The 22,470-nt window shown below is 41.1% G+C and overlaps 2 protein-coding genes across 3 annotated transcripts in view; both read left to right on the forward strand.

Annotated features, from left to right (window-relative positions):
* Window positions 1-22,470, forward strand: part of nclb (no child left behind) — a 288,007-nt gene that overhangs the window by 198,079 nt on the left and 67,458 nt on the right. Inside the window, exon 11 of one of the 2 annotated variants that reach the window (XM_066740055.1) lies at window positions 962-1,051. In XM_066740055.1, the coding sequence (XP_066596152.1) occupies window positions 962-1,002 (41 nt within the window). In that variant the 3' untranslated portion in view covers window positions 1,003-1,051. Of the gene's footprint in view, window positions 1-961; window positions 1,120-22,470 lie in introns of those variants that run through there. The other variant, XM_066740054.1, reaches the window with a different exon arrangement.
* On the forward strand, window positions 6,082-7,053 carry LOC136781475 (uncharacterized). Its single transcript, XM_066740383.1, has one exon. The coding sequence runs from the start codon at window positions 6,082-6,084 to the stop codon at window positions 7,051-7,053; it is 972 nt and encodes a 323-aa protein (XP_066596480.1).

The raw sequence follows: 22,470 nt of genomic DNA on the forward strand, positions 1-22,470 counted from the left end.
TAGCTTTGCTTTAAATTAACATTTTTAAAATTTAAATAACATGCAATTTTTTTTTGTAAAACTGCATTTTTTGCGACACTAAAAATGTTTGTTTATAGCAACAAATCTGTTACAGCTATTTAAACATTTAATTTGTTAATAACAATTAAGCTGACCACTTTCGGACTTTGCGACAAAAATTTTTGGATTCAAGAGGTCAAAATACATAGATAAACGTTGATTGCAACCGTGGATCTCTAATTGGCTACGGAACCACCCTCCGGATCCTAGATTAATTACAATATATTTGTACAAAATAAATTATATAATATAGTTTATTTGTAGGTAAATACATCCCCATCTTTTCAAAATAATCATTGAAATATTTTAGTATAAAAAAATTGCAAAAAATTATCTAAACTTTAAGCGATTTCACTGGTATAGAACCTTAATAATCTAGGCATTACATGCTTTGGTCTGAGCTGCTAAATGTCTTTCTTGGTATTTTGTATAAGGTCTTTCTACAATAGAGCATTGAAGTAGCTTCTTGAAATAGATGTTTTAACTTGATATAGGTACACGACAAAAAGTAGCATTTGTCGATTTTTTTTTAATTCAACCACGTTTAGGGGATAATGAATATCATTCGATCGTAACCAAACTTCCGTTATTCCTTTTTTATAAATTAGTACCAAGTTTTAGCACCCCGCCGAACATATTCGAATGATTTTCATTATTCGACACGCCCTAATGTGGAATTACTATCGTTCAAGGATCGATTCAATATTCTTACGCCCTTATGGCGCTTTGATAAATGATTTCGACTCAGGGTGCCTATGAAAGGGGTTAAACTTTAACATTTTAGAATAGTCTTAATATCGTTGAATAAAACTTGTGTTAAGAAACAAAAAGTTTAGGGGTTTGAAAGCCTCAAACCTTGCTAATATAATTGCTTTCTTGTAAACCAATTGTTATTTAACAGTTTCAGAAATCTTCAAGGAAAGGAATTCTTTTGTAAAATGAGGAGCTAATAAATTTTGATGTCAATGGAACCATAATTTATAAAAATGAGGTAAATATTTCATAATAAAATATTATACAATGACTAAATAATATTTTCTTCAATAAAAATCTTATTAACTTTAACTGCATTTCGAATTGAATATTTCTTATTGTTGGAGATTAGAATAAGGTAAGGCACGTTTGGTTTATTAAAATCATAAGGCATCCCGCTTCAGTACTCTCTCCGCTTCCATTTCCTTTTCTTAACTATCCCCACGAGAGTTGCCAGCAGTGAAGCCAGTCTAGGTCTAAACTGTCCCTCGACTTTAACATCCAAACCCATACAGTTAATTTAGCTGGGAGATGAGAATGGAGGGTCCATTGAGAATCAAATTGGCTTTACTGTTTGTCAGTAATTATTGTTTACAATCATAATACAATCACGGAAACCGTGTTTATATTCATATGATACATGACTGCGTTTCAGTTCAAATTAGCTACAATAAAGCAACTGCTGTCAATAGTACTCTTTGCCACCCATGCTGCACAATTTCTAATTGTGGGTCTTATTTCGCTTATGTGAGCTACATCTTTTAAATATTAATAATTCATGTATACCAAAATTATGGAGCTGCACTATGAAAATCGTAGTTTTCTCATAACAGGCACATTCTTGAACGGATTTTATTTTATTCATAATTCTTTAGAAGTACCAGAATCTATTTTTGGACTGAATTAATTGAAAATTGGATAAATAAAAAATATTTTGCGGTTTATTATGAAGATAATTTAGCGTACGGATTCAATAATCAGACGCGAACGCATGACCCTAGAGCTTGCCTGATGCCTCCACCCCATTCGACCGTCGCACAATGGGACAAATCGTCTGTTACGTCCTGAGTTGACTGTGAGTGGAAAAGTTGCCTCAGGAAAAGTTTATTTAAGTGTGGGTTCAAGTAACCGCTGCCTACTAGCTGGTAGTGAATAGTAAGAAATTCGATAGAGGATTTATGGTAGTAGTCTGGTAAATCGACCGGTTTTGGATGGTATTTTTCGGGAATTTTTTTGACTATCTAAATGAAATGCAAAAAACTGAAAATCTTATATGTTGTTAATACTATATTGAATTATACAATTTTTTTTTTAATTATTACGATATTTTATTTAAATTATATGGGGTCAAAGTAGGCGAAAAATAAAAAACATGTGTTGCTGGCCCGTGAGGTATCTCCAGTTTGGGTAATCGGAAACAAAAAAATGCAACGGATTATTGTTCAGTAGGATTGTCATTCTGGCAGGTGCTAGAAAAAATTAATTTGGTTGAAAAATAATAAAATGGCGAACTTCGAAAGAGAAAGATACAATTTTTTAGTGTAAATTGGGCTGTAAATTGAAAAGTAATGAATGAAAAACATTGATTCTAGTACCCGCCAGAATTACAGATGTGTAGAATAACCTGTAAAAATTTCAGCACGATCGGTTCAACAGAAAATCTGTTATGCCACGGGCCGACCGAGAAAACGTGGTTTCGAGAAAAACGCGTTTAAAGTTTGGCTAACAGAACTTTCATCCTCACACTAATCGTCGATCCCCGGTGCGTGCAACAAGCTTTAGGTCTCTTCATACGTGTCAAACGCGGGTATATCTGGTTATATTCTTTCGTATCTTCAAGGAAATATAAAGGTAATGAGTCATAATAGTGAGGAATAACCGTTAGCAGCTGTCGTGCACCTTACAGCGTTCAATTATGCGGCGCTCTCGAATATATGTTATATCTTTGTTAATATTTTGAATATCGGTTTAAAATTTATACACCATATTCTCATGTTGGTATACTATCGAAATATGAAAAAAAAACATTTTTTTTCGACCCAAATAACCAGACTACTACCTTATCGAAGGACGTAACACTGATTTCAAATCGACATTGATGGTTTTTAATAGTTTCTTTATTAAATGTAACGAATAAGAGCCTTGCTGATTAGTTACAAGACTATTTAGGTTGGTGGTACAGTTTGTTCTGTCTTAGAGACTAATCAAATTAGCTGATGCCGGATCCTGTATCAGAGTCCAGGGAGATGGCTAAGCCAATCAGAGTGTTTCTAAAATGGGTCTTCCCTATCTTTGCCTAGTAAGAATTATAATACTTTAAGGTGAGTGGTAGGTAAAACTCTCTCACGGACTTGTAGTCCCACGATGCGACGTGCAAACGTAGGCAAAGATAAAGTCCCGGCGAGGGCAGCTGTAAATTCTGGCGTATTGGAATTCCATCCTGGTGCCGTATTGTCTTTCTAAAATAAATTTAATTTTTCGGAATTAAATAATTGGTCAGAGGCATACACTTCCTTCCTTAAAGATAAATCGTCATCGATCGTTTGTTTAAGATGTTAATCCCATAAGCCAGAATGCTGTAGCTCATGACTTAATTCTAGAACGATTACATAGTTTGATTATAATATATTGGTATATTGACTTTATAATAGTGACTTTGTGCTCTCATTCTCGTTTCATTCGTTGATTAATGTTTACCCACTTTTGTTAGGAATCTCGTAAATTGTTTGTTCGGTTATAAAATACCCGTTGGTGGAAGAGAAATGACGTCAGCGAAAAGAGCGGAAGCTTGAACGTTATAGGTGGACAAGGCAATCCTATTCCTATTCCGGGGATTATCAATTCGAGAGAGATTTCTACGCGATAGGATACCTCCAGGACATTGGTTTGGAGATATCCAATCCTCAGTTCCCTCCATTACCCGACAGCACAGTGTGGGCTACAGGAATCTGACCGAAGCCCAAGTCACTAGAATTTCGGATATATGGACCGGCATATCTCGTTTTGTTATTGTTTGAAAGATGACTGGATGATATCTTCTAATAACTTTAGGATAGGAGATCTCCGGTAGACAAAATAACGCTTAGAATAACTGGTAGAAAATCTGTTTATTTTACTAGGATCAATACAGAATTTGAATATATACATGCGATAAAGATCGCTCACTGAGTATAGAGTAAGAATCACCCATAAAGACAAATTAGGCAATCCCAACCTTGGCAAAAACCCTAGGTCCCAGGGTAGGATACTTCGCACCTGAGATTCCCAGGCAACGAAGTTAGGGCAGAAAAGGACGACGTTCTCCTGGAGACCAAGAAACCGACGAGGAGAAAGAATTGCCAGCTAGGAGTCCTAGTGGTGTCGCAGAAGAGGAAGGAATGGCTAAGCTGCTAATTATACAAAAGTTTGACAGTCTAGAGCCTAGACTGACTGAAACGAGCCGCGCTTATCACGGAACTCTTGGGTATTGATATGTACAATAGACCCAAATAATAACAGCGAGAGAGAGAGTTTTACGCCGTGGGCCACCTATCGGCCTCTGTTGGAGGTAGGATCAAGAGAGACAGAGTGTGAGCGGGAGCGAGACGGCCAGAGAGTCCCAGACCGCTCGTACCTACACTCCGATCTCCAACAGTTATTTTTTATGTGATTAGCGAGAATGACAAAACTTTTGTTGACATATGTCGCGTAACAGGATAGCTATTAAGCTTAGTATAAAGTGGGCCTGACGCATGGGCTTTTGCATTGCTTACTTTTATAAAATATGCCTTTTTTATAAAATAAATTATACAAATATATATATTGTAACGCGTTTTTTTGGCGAGTTTAGTCGCCGCAAAAACCGTTCGGTTCGATTGACCGAGAAGGATCAAAATAAATATGGACAAGTTTAATGTAGGTAAAAAAAACATTTTATTCAGGGAATAAATAAAATAAACAAGTATTTACAATGTTTGTGTGTACATCTGTTTGAAAGTTGATTGGGCGATATCCGCAAGGAGGTCTAGGAAGGAAGGCTCTAGGGTGACAAAAACAACGCCCAGGAAATCTGGTAAAAATCAGTTTATTTGATTGGAAAAAAAAATACAAAAGAATCAAAAAGTGCTCCAAAGGAGGCTGAGCCGCAAATTGTTAATCCACCCAAAATTACAACTACGAAATCCCAACCCTGTGGTCCCCAGGTCCCCGGACAGGATTCCCCGCACCTGAGACTCCCAGGCAACGAAGATAGAGAGAAAGGAAGACGATTTCTTGGAGCCCAAGAAATCGACGATGGAGCAGAAATGCGTACTAAGAGACTTAGTGGCGTCGCAGGAAGGGAGGAATGGCTAAGCTGCTAATCATACAAAAGTTTGACAGAGTCTAGAGCCTAGACTGACTGAAACAAGCCGCACTTATCACGGAACTCTTGGGTATTGATATGTACAATAGACCCAAATAATAACAGCGAGAGAGAGTTCTACGCCGTGGGCCACCTATCGGCCTCTGTTGGAGGTAGGATCAAGAGAGACAGAGTGTGAGCGGGAGCGAGACGGCCTGAGAGTCCCAGACCGCTCGTACCTACACTCCGATCTCCAACAACATCGATCTTATAACCTTAACCTATATGTGTTTGTGTTGTTTGTGTACTGCCGCTGCAGGTGTGTTCGCATATGTGTCGGTCGCTATGTCGCTAGTACAAAATTCGCCCGCTGGCGGCGCTGCGCTCGGTAGCCACACGGAAGGGCTCGGATAGGCGGCGCTACGGTCGGTAGCCACTCGGAGGGGCCTTTCGGAACGGACCGGTAGGCGGCGCGGCGGTAGGTGGCCTTGTGGCGATACAAGCGCCAGTTCAACCATAGAACGAAGTCAGATGTCGGACTCAAGAAGCAAACCTACTACCTCCACTACAGCTATGGCGGATGAGACTTCAGCGCCATCTTCGTCTAGTTTGGTTTTCAGTAGGTTACAGAATCACATTCGACGTTTGGAATCTAGACAAGGCTTATCCAGTAAAGAGCCGTTGGGACAAGAAAGACTACTTTAAAATAAATATTTTATTTTCTTGTAATGTACAAATGTTTTATTATACAAAATATATATACGTGAAACGTTATTTTGGTGCTGTTATTCTAATATAGTGAAAATACCCAGAAATACCTGTGTTGGAAAACAACCGCCATAAATTGGTGACCCTGAATACGAATTCAAACACGTGCACCCTCAACGGAAACCAACCGACATCACACCCTATAGAACAGAAAAATACAAAACGGAATACAAGAAGAGATGACCGAATACACAATAGAGGAAAATAAGTCAAAATTACCAAACGATTTATTGACTTTCGACCCAGAAATTACGGATGACATATCACATCCGAGAACCATGCAAGCGAGCACCCCGTTGAAACAAAAAATCGAGCCTGAAAATGGCAAGTACTTCCATCAATCGGATGAGCACATAAATCAGAACAATTTCAATTTCAAGAGGCCAAAATTACCTCCGTTCAATAAAAAAGAGCTCGACTTATGGTTTCTACTAGTTGAATCCGAATTTCGAGCATCCAGAATCTTCGACGATGAGGTTAAATTTAATGCAGTCGCACGCGCTTTGGATACAGACTCCGCTATTCAAATGGCTGATGTCTTCAGAGATCCTCCTAAAAACAATAAATATGATTACATAAAAGGCATAATTTTAGAAAGGTTCAAGGACAACAGAAAAACCGAACTGAATCGCCTATTAAAAGAAATGACTCTAGGAGAAAAAAAGCCTTCAGAACTCCTAAGGCAAATGAAAAATTTAGCGAGAAATGATGTCAGCGACAAAGTCATCCACGAGCTGTGGATAGAACGATTGCCGACCACCATTGCTCCATTCCTGGAAATTTCAGAAAACTTATCGTTATCAGGGTTAGCTGAAGTAGCGGATCGCATCGTGCTTAGGCAAAAAGACCACAGTATCATGGCTGCTTCACATTCCTTCCGATCAGATAACACATCAGAATTGGACCTTATTAAACAATCCATTCTCCAGATGAATAAAGCTCTGAACTCTGTCCTGCAAGAAATAAAAGAGTTAAAAGAGGATCGAGCATCCAGATCCAGAAATAGATCATTATCAAGATCATCTCACCAGAGATCTGCCTCACCAAGCAATCCTGGAATCTGCTGGTACCATACAAAATTTGGCACGAAGGCAAATAAGTGTGAACCAGAATGTAAATTTTCATCGTTGCTAAAAAATCAGGAAAACTGAAGAAGCTGTCGCCAATAGGGGCCTTGGATGACAGCGATCACAATAACAATACCATTGGTATAGCATAAATTGAGCCTCGATTACACATCCTGGATGGAGAAACAAAACAAAATTTTCTCATCGATTCAGGAGCTTCAGTTTCCATCATACCTGCAAAAAACAATGAAAAAAGCAAGCAAGCAGCTCTGGTTCTCTTTGATGCAATTTCATCTACAATAAATACTTATGGGACTAAAATGCTCACGCCAAACTTAAATCTCCGAAGATCATTTCCATGGAGTTTCATCGTGGCAGAAGTGGAAACACCAATTATTGGAGCAGATTTTTTGGCACACTATGGACTCATGGTAGACCTGAAAAACAAACAGTTAATCGACACAAACATTTTGTTAAAAACAAAAGGAAAAATACACAGCACCTCATGGTATGGTATCTCAACAATTCACCCTGAGATGAATTGTGCTGACTTACTTACTGAATTCATTGAAATAACCAGACCTTCTCAAAATTTTACAATGACACCAAGGAAAGCAGAATATGCGCACAGGATCATAACTTCTGGACCACCTGTCATGGAGCGTCACAGGAAGTTGGCTGGAGAGAAAGCAATGGCTGCCAGAAGTGAAATTCAAAACCTGTTAAACAGAGGGATCATCAAGCCTTCCAGTAGTTCCTGGGCTACTCCGATACACCTGGTTAAAAAGAAGGATGAAAGTTGGAGATTATGCGGGGATTATAGGAAGCTAAATGACAAAACAGAACCTGATAAGTACTCACCGCCTCAAATTCAAAGCCTCTTCCCAATGTTAAGTGGCAAAACAGTATTCTCAACTCTGGACCTTGAAAAAGCATATCACCAAGTGCCAATGAGTGAAAGTGACAAGTGTAAGACGGCCATAACCACACCATGGGGTTTATTTGAATATATGGTTATGCCGTTTGGCCTAAAAAACGCGTCACAGACGTTTCAAAGGTTCATAGATTCTATCTTTCGGGATCTAGAATTCATTTTTGTGTATATAGACGACATTCTGATAATGTCGAGAAACATGCAAGAACACCATGGACACTTACGTGAAGTTTTCAAAAGGCTAAGAGACAATTCTCTATCCATCAATGTGAATAAGTGCGTATTCGAAAAGGCAGAAGTGGATTTCCTCGGTTTCACTATTAATGAAAAGGGATATTTTCCAACAAACTTCAAGGTACAGAAGATAATGGACTATCCGAAACCACAAACAGTTGCTGAATTGAGAAGATTCCTTGGCACGATCAATTTCTACAGAAAGTGTATCCCAGGCATGGCAGAGCTTCAGTCGCCCCTGGATCAGTATCTGAAATCTAACAAGAAAAATGACAAAACCATGATACTATGGACAGATGATACAAATAAAGCATTCGGTGACCTTAAGAAGAGGTTAGCAAACATCACAAGAATAGCATTCCCAGCAGAAAATGCCAAAGTTTCACTAAAAACCGATGCCTCGACAACAGCCATAGGTGCAGCTCTGGAATAAATGGAGAATGGCATATGGATACCATTAGGTTTTTTCTCAAGAAAATTAAGCCTAACAGAGCAACGATATAGTACTTACGACAGAGAGCTTCTTGCAATATTCGCAGCTGTCAAACATTTTCAATGTTTACTTGAATGCAGGCAATTCCAAATTAAGACGGACCACAAACCTCTCATATATGCCTTCAAGCAAAAATTGGATAAGGCATCAGAAAGACAACGCAGACAATTGGATTACATTTCCCAATTTACAACAGATATCACATATGTAAAAGGAGATGAGAATGTCGTAGCAGATGCACTGTCAAGAATTGATATGATCAATATGCCTACAGTGCTCAGTGCAAAAACTATTCTAGAAGCACAGTTAGAAGACAAAGAACTCATTGAATTGCTTAACGAACCTACCTCAATAAATTTACAGGAAATTGTTGTAAAACCAAACATCAAGATATGGTGTGACATCACACATAATGTTGTGACACCATATTTACCCAAGAGACTCAGAAAGCTAGCTTGTGAGGTTATCCACAACCTGTCACATCCAAGTATAAGAATCACTTCAACCAAAATCCGAGAAAAGTTTGTGTGGCCTGGAATAAAAAAAGACAGTGTCAAATGGGCTCGTGAGTGTTTGGCTTGCCAGAAATCAAAAATTCAAAGACACAACAAAATTAAACCAAATCATATAGAAGTGCCTGAATCACGTTTTAACCACATACATATCGACATTATTGTGCTAAAAGAAGTGAAAGGGTTCAGATATTGCCTTACTATCATCGATAGATTTTCCAGATGGCCAGTTGCAGTTCCTCTTCGAGACATAAGTGCTGAAACAGTAGTAACTGCTTTATTCGACCATTGGATAAGCCAATTTGGAACGCCTCTCATCATTACCTCAGACCAAGGAAGCCAATTCGAATCAACCTTATTCGAGGCTTTGGCAAACTTCATTGGAGCAAAGAAGATTCATACCACAACGTATCATCCGCAATCAAACGGCATGATTGAACGTTTTCACAGGACTTTAAAGGCTTCACTAATGTGTTCACCGAAACCATGGGTAGAAGTGTTATCGACTGTCATGTTGGGCCTACGCACATGTTATAAAGAGGATTTAAAAGCAACTCCAGCAGAACTGGTTTATGGAACAAACTTACGAGTACCAGGAGAATTCTTTGTTCAGGAAGAACTACCATCCAATCCACAAGTGTTCGTCGAGAAACACAGAGAGTTTATGCGTGGTTTAAAACCAACAGTTACTGCACATCACACTAAATCCAGAATGTTCATCCTAAAGGATTTACTTACCTGCAGTCATGCGTTCATAAGATGTGATCATGTGAAGGCACCTCTCGAAGCTCCATACATTGGTCCATACGAGATCATGGAAAGAACATCTGACAGAGTATATAAATTAAAGGTTAACGGAGTACCTCAAAATATTTCACTGGATAGGCTTAAGCCAGCTTACATTAGCAAACCAGATGAAGAAGAAAAAGCAAATGAACCAGCAGCATCAACTTCAACGACACGTCCAGCAAACAAAAAGAAACAACAAGAGCAGACGACGACCAGATCAAGCACTTCACCCACAAAGGAGACATCCGAAGAACCTAAAAGGGAATCGGAAATGGTTCCTGTGCTAAGTCATCAGTGGACTTCGACCATGGACAAACCTAAGAAGACCTATGAAAGGGTAAAGCCGATTAAAAACAAGAAAAACATAACCTTTAATATTCCTCAGGAATATTATTCAAAGGGGAGTACTTGTGGCGATACAAGCGTCAGTTCAACCATAGAACGAAGTCAGATGTCGGACTCAAGAAGCAAACCTACTACCTCCACTACAGCTATGGCGGATGAGACTTCAGCGCCATCTTCGTCTAGTTTGGTTTTCAGTAGGTTACAGAATCTCATTCGACGTTTGGAATCTAGACAAGGCTTATCCAGTAAAGAGCCGTTGGGACAAGAAAGACTACTTTAAAATAAATATTTTATTTTCTTGTAATGTACAAATGTTTTATTATACAAAATATATATACGTGAAACGTTATTTTGGTGGTGTTATTCTAATATAGTGAAAATACCCAGAAATACCTGTGTTGGAAAACAACCGCCATAGCCTCACGGGAGGGCCCGGGGAGCCAATATGGCGGGAGCCAATATGGCGGTCAACGGGGGGAGCTGAAAATAAACGGCATTAATCCCTGTAAAGAAATGGTCGTTGGTCCGGATAACTCCTGGACTCGGCCGTTAGCATGGGCATCGGGCAAGGAAAGGCATAGACGACGCGGAGAACTCCTGCGCCAGGATGTGCTTGGAGAACTCCTGAGCAAAGGATGGGTGTACGCGGAGAACTCCTGCGTAGGATAAGGTTAGGAGATTTATCCGGAGAGCTCCTGGATACGGAATGCTCAACTGGGTCGGAGCTCGGTCTTATATACCCAGTTGAGCCGCCGAAAACGGTATCGGCGCTGCGGAGCGGCCGTTCTGGGTAGTTAGGGTGGGGCATGACGAGAACACTATACTTTGCGCACGCTATAGTAGAGGCCGTGGTATCGGCACGTACCCCACAGCTCTCCCCACCACGCGGTATCGTGCATGGGGCAGCAACAAAGCAAGCGTCTCGTCACAATATATTGGAACGTGGTAAGTAGTGTGGCTGAGAGGATTCTATTACCGGGTGGCGTGGGGGTCGGGGTTCCGCGGGGGAGGGGAAGTAGGGGAATTGTCCCACTCCTCGGCTGAGACCGGGTGGCGAGGGGGTCGGGGTTCCGCTGGGGAGGGGAAGTAGGGGAATCGCCCCCACTCCTCGGCGGAACTTCGGTCAGATTCTGCACCTAACATCCCGGCCGCAAGGCAAGGGGATCGCAGAGCGCGGGGGAGGGTAAGATAATTTGGGGGTACACATGTGACCTCCCCCAATATTACGTTAAATTCCTTATAGAGTGGATGGGGTGCCCAAGCGATTCTTTACGCTCCTGGGATGACAGTTGGTGGGTGCCCAACCGAGTCCTTACGCTCCTGGGTGCCCGCGCGACCGACTCCCCCGTAGATAGTGAAAGCGATAGCATTTTTATTTTTATTTTTTTTTCTTAATGGTTTTTTCTTTGAAGGTGAATAGTGTAGACGCTTTAGAGAAAGAGAAAGAGAAAGAGAAAGAGAAAGAGAAAGAGAAAGAGAAAGAGAGAAAGAACACTCGTAGAGAGCGATTCGCTGATCGTTCACCCTTATTTTTTTTTAGTAAGGTAAAAAAAGGGAGTATAATTTTTTTTTTAATTATAATTTATTGAAGTATGTGCGAAACAATGTCCCAAGTCGGCTCCGATCCTCTGGTCAGAAGGGAAGGTTTTTTGTTCTTAAAATAAAATTGTCAAAACAGTTTAATGAGAAAATAGGAGATTTATTCAATAAATAATATGGTACAAAATTTACAAAAATATATTCAATAAAACCACTATACATAATTATGGACTTCCTAGGGAATTTGTTGTCGTCAAATTCTAGGGAATTTCGGTTGACGAAGATTCCCAAGAACCCTAGAGACTAAAATTCCCCAGAAAGGAACGCCAACTTAAAAACTCCCAGACTGGACAATTTTCCCTGGGGTACTCCCCAGTAAAATCCCCAGCCTCGGGAGGAAGCGGATGTGGAGAAGTGGTTTTGGGGAAGGGGAAGTCCCCTTACCCCTCAGCCGCCTTCTCCAAGAGCTCTAGTGGCTCCGAGCCACCCCAACCCCTAGGGTGAGTCTACCCCTCCCACTACCCGACTCTTTTCGAGAGCCCTGGATTGAGGGTCGGAACACTGGGTCCAAGGTAGTCCTCGGAGGCATTGTGGAGGGGAAGGAGAGGGTTTAATTCCTCCCGGGAAGTCCCCGGAGAAATCTCCCTTAGGAGGGAGGATATTGCCGCAGAGGGGAAGTCCCCTCTTGGTAGGCGGTGGGTGGTTGGTGATACTTACCAAAGTGATTCACCAGAAGAGTTCGCCGGTGGAGGCGCTCGTTGGGTGGCCGGTGGAGGCGCTGCCGTTGAGTCGTCAAAAGATTGCCGATGAGGCGTCAAAAGTTGCTGCGGTTGCTGCTGGTTGAGCAGCTGTCGAGCCATTTTGGGGGTGCCATGGGTCCTTATCAAGGACCCATCTAAGTAATTATGCGACACTAATCTTGCCAGCGAAAGAGCTGCTGCGGGCGCTGGCCACCTAGTGGCCAAGCGCGCAAGTAGTGTCGCTGTCGCGGCCGCGACGCGCTAAGGCCTGAAGACGCGCAAGCGCGTCGCGGAGAGATAAAGACAGATAGAGCGGCTAGACGCTGTCGGTCTAGCCGTCTACTGTCAGCGCAAGAGAGAAAGGGAGATATAGGAGAAATGTGGAATCTACTTCTCAGCATTTTGCTCTTCCCAATCTTGAACAAACTCCCCCCGTTGACGCGATGGCGTCAAGACAAGGAAGAATAAAGTTAACTCAGTTTAACAAGTTTATTTACAAAAAAAAATAAAAAGATATAAAACAGATAGGGACGAGACGACTATTTTTTAAGATGGATGTGCAGTTTGGCGGAGTGCAGTTCGAGGGCCGACGACCACCGCAGGGTTATTTTGCCCTGCGGGGCCCAGGCCTTCCAACGCCGCAACTTCAAGTCCGTATAGAGGGGCACCTCGATGAGTTGCCCGAATGCCTTTACTATAATTTTTTGCGCATTGCGCTCGAGCTCCCTGGCGCTGGGATCGTCTAAGACTTTCCCAGACCAATTCGCCGAGGCAATGCGCTTCTGGATGGCAACCACTGGCCTCCGACGTCGTGGGTTCGCCGGTGGTTTCAGTGTTGGTGGTGGTGGTGGTGGCGCTGGGGCCGGTTCCTCCTTCTTCTCCACCAAAATATTGTTAATGGGGGCAAGCCCCCGGAGGAAATCGAGCTCCACTTGGGGAGCGTGGATCTCGAGGACATCTTCCTCCTCCTCCCACTCATAGCCCACGCCCAATAGGTGGGCCCATGGATTGTCCGCCATGATCAAATCGCTGCACCAAAAAGGTAGATGATGAGTAAGAAGACTCAGTAAGTATTTTGGGAGTGTTGGAATAAAAGACATGGCGGAAATCATAAGTGTTCCTGAAGGTTTGGGACAGGAAAGAAAATAGGCAACCTGAAGAGTCCCAGGATGCCGAATGGCAGGGTAAAGACCGACACTGACATGACCCGAGACGATGGCTACGCAGGGACTTTGCAAAGTTGCGAGCGACTCCGTTGAATCTCTTTTCTCGCGGTTTTGAGTATAGCTACTTTAGCTACCCCGTCTACCCCAGGTACTAGTTTAAGAATCCGCCCCAAGGTCCACATGCGCAGGGGGTTGTTGGGTACTTTGATCAGAACCAAATCTCCTTCACCAAATTCCGAGTAAGTGTTCTGCCATTTTGGCCTATTCTGCAATGTGTGGATGTATTCGGAAGACCACTTCTTCCAGAAGGTCTCGGTGATTCTAGTCACGTTTTGCCAACGGTTTAATGAAGATTCGCGTAGATCCAAGGTGGAAAATTCCGGGGGGGAATTTAACGCTCGACCTGACAAGAAATGCCTCGGAGTGAGTACGTCCAACGACTCTGGATCATCATGTAACCGCGAGATAGGCCGTGAGTTGAGGCAGGCCTCAATCTTGGTCAGTAGAGTGGTCATTTCTTCGAAATTTGGCACGAAGACTCCGAGGGAGCGCTTTAGGTGTTGCTTCATACTTTTTACCGCACTCTCCCAAAGACCGCCCAGTGAGGAGTGGCAACCGGAATGAATTTCCACTCGATTTCGCCGAGGGAATCAGTTTTCTGAGTGCGGGCGGCTTCTACAGCGCATTGTTAGGCGCGTTTGAGTTCTGCGTCCGCTCCTTGAAAGTTAAGGCCGTTGTCTGAGTACATGACAGCGGGTTTTCCACGACGAGAGATAAACCGAGACAGCGCGGCGAGGAAGGCCTCGGTATCCAGTCGAGAGACGAGTTCCAAGTGAACAGCACGGGTAGATAGACATACAAACACTGCCACGTAGCATTTTATGGATTTTGCATTACGACCGTGATGTAATTTCACCAAAAAGGGCCCGGCATAGTCTACTCCGGTGTGTTCAAAAGTGAAACTGCGAGAAACCCTAGCGGCAGGAAGTGAACCCATAAGTTGGCTACCGAGTTTAGCGCGTTCGCGAACAAACGTGATGCATTTATGAACACATGATTTTACTAGATTTCGCGCATTCACGACCCAAAACCTTTGTCGCAACGTGGACAAAGTTAATTGGAGTCCCCCGTGAAGTGTATCAAGGTGGGTTTGCCTAATGAGTATGGCAGTTAAGTGACAGTCCGGTAGAATAATGGGGTGTTTCGTTAGTTCAGAAATTTCGGCGTTTCGAAGCCGCCCCCCTATTCGTAAGATTCCTTGTGGATCCAGTATAGGATATAAGGAAAGAAGCTTTGATCGCGACGGTATACGTAACCCATGATTCAAGGCTGAGATTTCGTTGGCGAAGTGTGTTCGTTGAACAACCTTTACCAAGGCTTCAATCGAACTGCGAATTTCCAATGCAGACAGGAGGGAGTCCTCCCCTTGGCCGGTTTTCCTGGTCCGCTGGACAAATCGAAGAACATAAGCCATAACTCGGACCAGTTTAAACCAAGACGAAAACTTGTCAAAAAACCAACACTTAGTTGTGTCTAGTTGAGCGGTTAACGCTACCTTCCGACTTTCTTCCGTGGTTTCAAAGACCTGAACAGGATTGACGATTGGCTCACGGAGAAAAGCAGGCCCATGCCACCAAAGTGAGTCATCTGATAACTGTTGAGCACTGGTTCCTCTTGAGCACAAATCCGCAGGATTCAGCTTAGTAGGTACATGATGCCAGCTGGCTTCAGGAAGATGCGTTTGAATATATGAAACGCGATTGGCCGCAAACGTCTTCCAATGTACGGGTTGCTTTGCTATCGAAGCTAATGCGACCTGCGAATCCGAGTAGCAACGAATCGCATCACAATTCCCGACAAGACTTCCTATTACATGAACCAATAGCTTGACTAGAAGTGTGGCTGCAACCAACTCCAACCGAGGTATTGAAGTGGTCTTAATCGGTGCGACTTTTGTTTTGGACATTACTAAATGTACCGACAGATGACCGTTCTCATCCGTAAGACGTTCGTAGACTACAGCACCGTAGGCCAACTCTGATGCGTCGCAAAATCCGATCAATTCGCATTCTCCAGTATTGGGAGTTTGCCCGGTCCAGCGGGGAATGCGTAAAGACTGTAAGTCGCGGAGCTGCTCATAACACTTGAGCCATTTGGACTGAACCGGCTCAGAAATCTCTTCATCCCAAGAGAGTTTGAGAAACCAGGTGGATTGCATTAACTGCTTTAATGTTATGACGATTGGAGAGATCCATCCCAATGGATCAAAGATCTTAGCATTCTCTGATAAGAGGATGCGTCTGGTGAGTACACCAATAGATGAAGGAGAGACACGGAAGCGAAAGCTATCATCCCCTTGATCCCAATATATGCCCAAGACTTTACTTGATCCAGCAGGATCCTCAAAGAAAGAGTGCGGCTCGGTAGGTTCAAGCGGGGAAGTCCCCGGTTGATTGAATGCCCATTTGCTCAAGGAGAAGCCCCCTTTCGCTAGTAGAGCGATGAGTTGTTCCCTGACCGAACTGAGTTGCTTTAAGTCATGGGCCCCAAAAAGTATATCATCTACGTATGTAGAATTTAACAAAACATCCTGCGCGAGAGGGAAGTTAGCCCCGTCCGTGGAAGCTAATTCGCGCAAAACTCGCGAGGATAAAAAAGGTGCCGGTCCCGTACCGTAGGTCACCATGTTGAGTTCGAAAGCCTGAAGCTCACCGAAATCAGTCTTCCATAAAATGTTCTGATACTTGCGGTCCTCAAGACGCACAAGAATCTGTCGGAACATTTTAACAATGTCCGTCACGCCAACATATCGAAAGGCACGCCAATTCATTAGGATCCGCGTGATGTCCTGCTGGAGCTTGGGTCCAATGAATAACGTGTCGTTAAGCGAGACGCCCGTAGATGTTTTAGAAGATGCGTTGAATACAACGCGAATCTTTGTCTTCTGGTTCTCGGTTTTAAAAACAGCATGATGAAGCAGGAAGACGCGAAAATCAGAGTTCATAGGAACAGGAGACATATGTCCTAACAATTGATACTCCTGCAAGAATTGAGAATAACTTTCAGCTTGTTCTGGAGAGGTTTCCAATCGCCGAAGTATTCGTGTTAAGGTTTTCTCTGCTACCCAAGAGGAAGAACCTAAGCTGTGCTTCTCGATGTCGGATCGAAAAGGTAAAGCAACGACAAAACGACCTGAGGAGGTGCGTGATACCGTATTCACAAAATGTTGTTCACAGAGGGAATCCTCTGTGGACATGGGTTTGATTTCCGGAACTTCTTCCAGTTCCCAGAAGTCGCGAAGAGTTTTTTCTACCTCAAAGCAATGATACACCGTGACACTATGAGAGCGACCAGTCTTGGGTACGACCCCAGCTACGATCCACCCGAAAATAGTCCGCTGAGCAAGCAACGTATGATCAGGATAATGCATGTACGGGCTTTCCATCAATGCTGCAAGATAGTCTGCACCAATGAGCACATCAATTGGAGCCCTAGTTGAAGCGAAGTTATCAGACAGATCAATTTCGCTAAGTGCTGGAAACGACGACGGAGAATAAGTCGGAGGCATATATTGAGTAATACTTGGTAAGATCAATGCAGTTATATCCAACGAAACACCGTGTCGTGATAGAGAATGAAGCGTAATCTGTACCTCTGCGCGAACGTTTTGAGCCGAATTCAGAGAGACGCCATGAATGGTCGCGTTGACACGTTTTCGCGATACCTGTAGTTGCTGAGCTAGATTTTCCGAGATAAAGGAAGTTTCTGAGCCCGTGTCAACTAAACCGCGGACTATAACCCGAGAACCATCAGGAGCATCAATTCGGGCAGAGAACGTGACCAGTAGAACCGACCGTGTATCGGAAACACTGAGATGTGTTGTAGTATTCGAACTAGAGGGTTCGGGCTCGGAAGCGGAGTTGACTGCGGGGGTAGTCCCCCGTGCCTTGCTCCCCCCGGTGCCAGATTTGTCAAAATGCAGTAAGGTATGATGCATTTTACTACATTTCCTGCATCGTGACGAGGAAGAACAATTCGAGCAACTATGTCCGGGTCTCAGGCAGTTGATGCAGAGGTTCTGTGAGAATCCGAACTTTGAACGAGCCTGAGGGGTCAATGCAAGGTAGTCCTTGCACTGATACAAGGGTGCGGCGACACTTTGCCACCCGGGAGTAGTAATTTCGCTCTATGAGGTTGGTAGCACTTAGCGCTTGAAGCATTTTATTCAAGATGCTATCTCATAGCAAATTTGATGTACAACTAATACATAAGCTGCATATGTATGCGTGTATACAAGTAAATATGAGATATCTGAAATAAGAATTGGAGCAAAGGAGCATAGCATGAGAAATAAGTAAGGCATTTAATTTGAATGAAATATAAAAATAGATTTAATATTATTAATTGAAAAGGATGATTTTTCTAATCATTTTATTAATGATATTAAATAGTTATTTGAAATTAAATACACATGAAAATTTAATAATCAGATAAGTTAATATTTTATATTTTGATTGCTATTGCATGAAGAAATTAGTGTTAGCAAACGTTCTCTGTATTAAAATAAAGATTTTATTTCGCAGGTTATTTCAAATGAATATGTCAGATTTTTCTCAATGGTGTGGTGTATTCTATGGTAAACTACAGTGATCCCTCCTTCAATTGATGCACAGATGGACATGGCTAACCGTTTAAGAAGAAGCTATGAAATAAAAAACCTATAAATATAAAGATTGATATGCTGAATAAGTATTAAGTAAGTAGCAATATCATTACCACATGTAAATGAGTTAGAATCCATTGCAATTAATGAGAAAAACATAATATGATTTATTCGGTATAATACACAAGTGAGACCAACATGTATATTCTCACACGTATTAGGTTTTATATGTGCTTATTATCATCTCTGTATTTACTTGTATATTAATAATGAAAAATTTTGATTTGCACATGACCTAATAGATCATTAAATCTTAAAGTAATGATATCTGTTAAGTTTTAAGAATATACTAACGGCTCTTTCAATTTTAGTGGCTTTATTCGGAGACTCATTGGTGTGTGATGAATAATTAAATATATATGACAATTTTATTGGAGATTATAAAAACCAACAGCGGCTGATTGGAAATATAAAGAGTTTTAAGTTTAAAAATTCTTAGGTACTTAATAAAGAGTAATTAAAAAAGAATTATCATATTGGTGCAGAATTGACAAAAAGGTGAAACAATTAACAAATAAAAATGACTAACTCCTTATTTAAGTTATTCACGATTATAAATATGAATTCTCCATCATTTGCCAGGTATTTATTGCTTGTATCTATTCAATTTTCAATTATTTTCTCTCTCAGATGATTATATATATATATATATATATATATATATATCAATAAAAATTAATGGAATGTTTGGGTTCTTAGTCATTTTTGCCTCCTGTTATCATTTATCCCTATTGGCTAAGTTATTTAAAACTAACGGTTACTTTCTTTTATTAATAATTCATTAATGTTGGTATATTTCTCGATTAAAGCTAATATCTGCATTCCTGTTCTTCATTGGAAATATTGTTTCTTTCTTTTTCTCTTGTAGCTTTTATATTTCATTTTTCACTCGTTCAATACCAATATTACTTTTTCTAGTAGCATTTTTATGAAGCCCATATAAGAATGTAGAATCAATATCAGTATAGTAATTTTAATTATACATTGCAGATAAAACAATAATTATACAGGTCGTATATATATATATATATATATATATAATCATCTGAGAGAGAAAATAATTGAAAATTGAATAGATACAAGCAATAAATACCTGGCAAATGATGGAGAATTCATATTTATAATCGTGAATAACTTAAATAAGGAGTTAGTCATTTTTATTTGTTAATTGTTTCACCTTTTTGTCAATTCTGCACCAATATGATAATTCTTTTTTAATTACTCTTTATTAAGTACCTAAGAATTTTTAAACTTAAAACTCTTTATATTTCCAATTAGCCGCTGTTGGTTTTTATAATCTCCAATAAAATTGTCATATATATTTAATTATTCATCACACACCAATGAGTCTCCGAATAAAGCCACTAAAATTGAAAGAGCCGTTAGTATATTCTTAAAACTTAACAGATATCATTACTTTAATATTTAATGATCTATTAGGTCATGTGCAAATAAAAATTTGTAATTATTAATATACAAGTAAATACAGAGATGATAATAAGCACATATAAAACCTAATACGTGTGAGAATATACATGTTGATCTCACTTGTGTATTATACCGAATAAATCATATTATGTTTTTCTCATTAATTGCAATGGATTCTAACTCATTTACATGTGGTAATGATATTGCTACTTACTTAATACTTATTCAGCATATCAATCTTTATATTTATAGGTTTTTTATTTCATAGCTTCTTCTTAAACGGTTAGCCATGTCCATCTGTGCATCAATTGAAGGAGGGATCACTGTAGTTTACCATAGAATACACCACACCATTGAGAAAAATCTGACATATTCATTTGAAATAACCTGCGAAATAAAATCTTTATTTTAATACAGAGAACGTTTGCTAACACTAATTTCTTCATGCAATAGCAATCAAAATATAAAATATTAACTTATCTGATTATTAAATTTTCATGTGTATTTAATTTCAAATAACTATTTAATATCATTAATAAAGTGATTAGAAAAATCATCCTTTTCAATTAATAATATTAAATCTATTTTTATATTTCATTCAAATTAAATGCCTTACTTATTTCTCACGCTATGCTCCTTTGCTCCAATTCTTATTTCAGATATCTCATATTTACTTGTATACACGCATACATATGCAGCTTATGTATTAGTTGTACATCAAATTTGCTATGAGATAGCATCTTGAATAAAATGCTTCAAGCGCTAAGTGCTGCCAACCTCATAGAGCGAAATTACTACTCCCGGGTGGCAAAGTGTCGCCGCACCGATACAAGAGATGGTTACTACCGCAGTGGGCACAACCAGTACTATTAACACTCGTATCGTGTGACTTCAAGGATTTCCCAGATTCCTTTTTGGAAGTTTTAGGTTTGTTACCTAAGGATTGCAATGAGTTAATGTGACGCGTTAAAAACTCAGAAAATTGAAGGAAAGTGGGATAATCTTTGCTGTTTCCCAAATACATCTCCCAGGCCAAACGAAGGGTGTCATCCAATTTGTTCTTTAGCGAATGAACAATGATGGGATCCCAATGATCGACGCCGTAACCTATAGTTTTTAGGGCTTTGAGAGCAACCGTGACAGAGTCTCTAACTTCTTTCAGAACCTTAAAGTTGTCACCCCGTAACACTGGTACTTGAGAAATCTGATCTAAGAACGTATCCGTGATCATCCGTTTGTCCGTATACCTAGCTACTAGAGTGTCCCATGCTATCTCATAATTCTCGGAGGTAATCGCTAAAGATTTAATCACCGTTGCCGCTTCTCTTTGCAAACAGGATTTTAGGTAATGGAACTTGTCCCGCCCGGAGACGTATACTTTGTTGTGAACAATGGAACTGAACGTTTCATAAAAGTTATTCCATTCTAAGTAATCACCGGAAAACTTCGGTAAATCGATAACTGGAAGCCTAATGTGGTTTATTTCCCCTGGAGACGCAGTGGGGCCTGATGCCGACATTGCACCACTGGATCGAAATCCATCTAGATGTCCCAGAATAAGTTCTTCAGCGTCACTATGGGCATCAAGGGCTGCTTGATACCAGTTTTCCGTTACGTACTCCATTTTAGCTAATTCGGCCGGTTTAGTGTGAGTAGTGATCTTAACGTGAGTTTGATGCAACACCTTAAGCCACTTTTCTACAGCGGTAAGCCTATCCTCCAAGAAGGGAAGGGTGAAGTTGTTGACTCCACGCTTCTTGGTGTTAACGACCAACCGAACGAATTCATCCCGAATCATGGGCACGTAATTGATTGCTTCTAATAATTCCCCTGAGCTAGCCATTTTGAAACTTTATTCCAGAACAAAACCAAAACCTAGACACAGCCCGGAACACCCACTCAGGAACATTGATGCACTTCGGACGTTTTTTGCCGGATATCTAGCTCGAAGGACCATAAATTTGTGCGAAACAATGTCCCAAGTCGGCTCGGAACCTGTGGTCAGAAGGGAAGGTTTTTTGTTCTTGAAATAAAATTGTCAAAACACAGTTTAATGTGAAAATAGGAGATTTATTCAATAAATAATATGGTACAAAATTTACAAAATTATATACAATAAAACCACTATACTTAATTATAGACTTCCTAGGGAATTTGTTGTCGTCAAATTCTAGGGAATTTCGGTTGACGAAGATTCCCAAGAACCCTAGAGACTAAAATTCCCCAGAAAGGAACGCGAACTTAAGAACTCCCGGACTGGACAATTTTCCCTGGGGTACTCCCCAGTAAAATCCCCAGCCTCGGGAGGAAGCGGATGTGGAGAAGTGGTTTTGGAGAAGGGGAAGTCCCATTACCCCACAGCCGCCTTCTCCAAGAGCTCTAGTGGCCAGTGCTGTTAGATCGTGCCGGATTTCTCTCCCCACCACGCGACCGTAGTCTCACTAACACACGGTCAGCCGGTAGCATCGGTGAGACATCCCTACTCATGCGCTACTCCCTAGTCACGCACATCATTGCAGCGATACGTGCGTGTCTCGGCTGCCTTCGCTGGGTCTCGGTCGGATTCGGCACAACTGCAGAGTGAGAGAGAGCAGTATA

Source organism: Prorops nasuta, unplaced genomic scaffold (assembly GCF_024137725.1).
Source record: "Prorops nasuta isolate Cenicafe-Biocafe unplaced genomic scaffold, Cenicafe_Pnas_1.2 PNAS00022, whole genome shotgun sequence".
NCBI lineage: Eukaryota > Metazoa > Arthropoda > Insecta > Hymenoptera > Bethylidae > Prorops > Prorops nasuta.

Coding starts and splice junctions, on each gene's coding strand:
- LOC136781475 (XM_066740383.1), top strand. CDS start 6,082: ATGACCGAATACACAATAGAGGAAAATAAGTCAAAATTACCAAACGAT.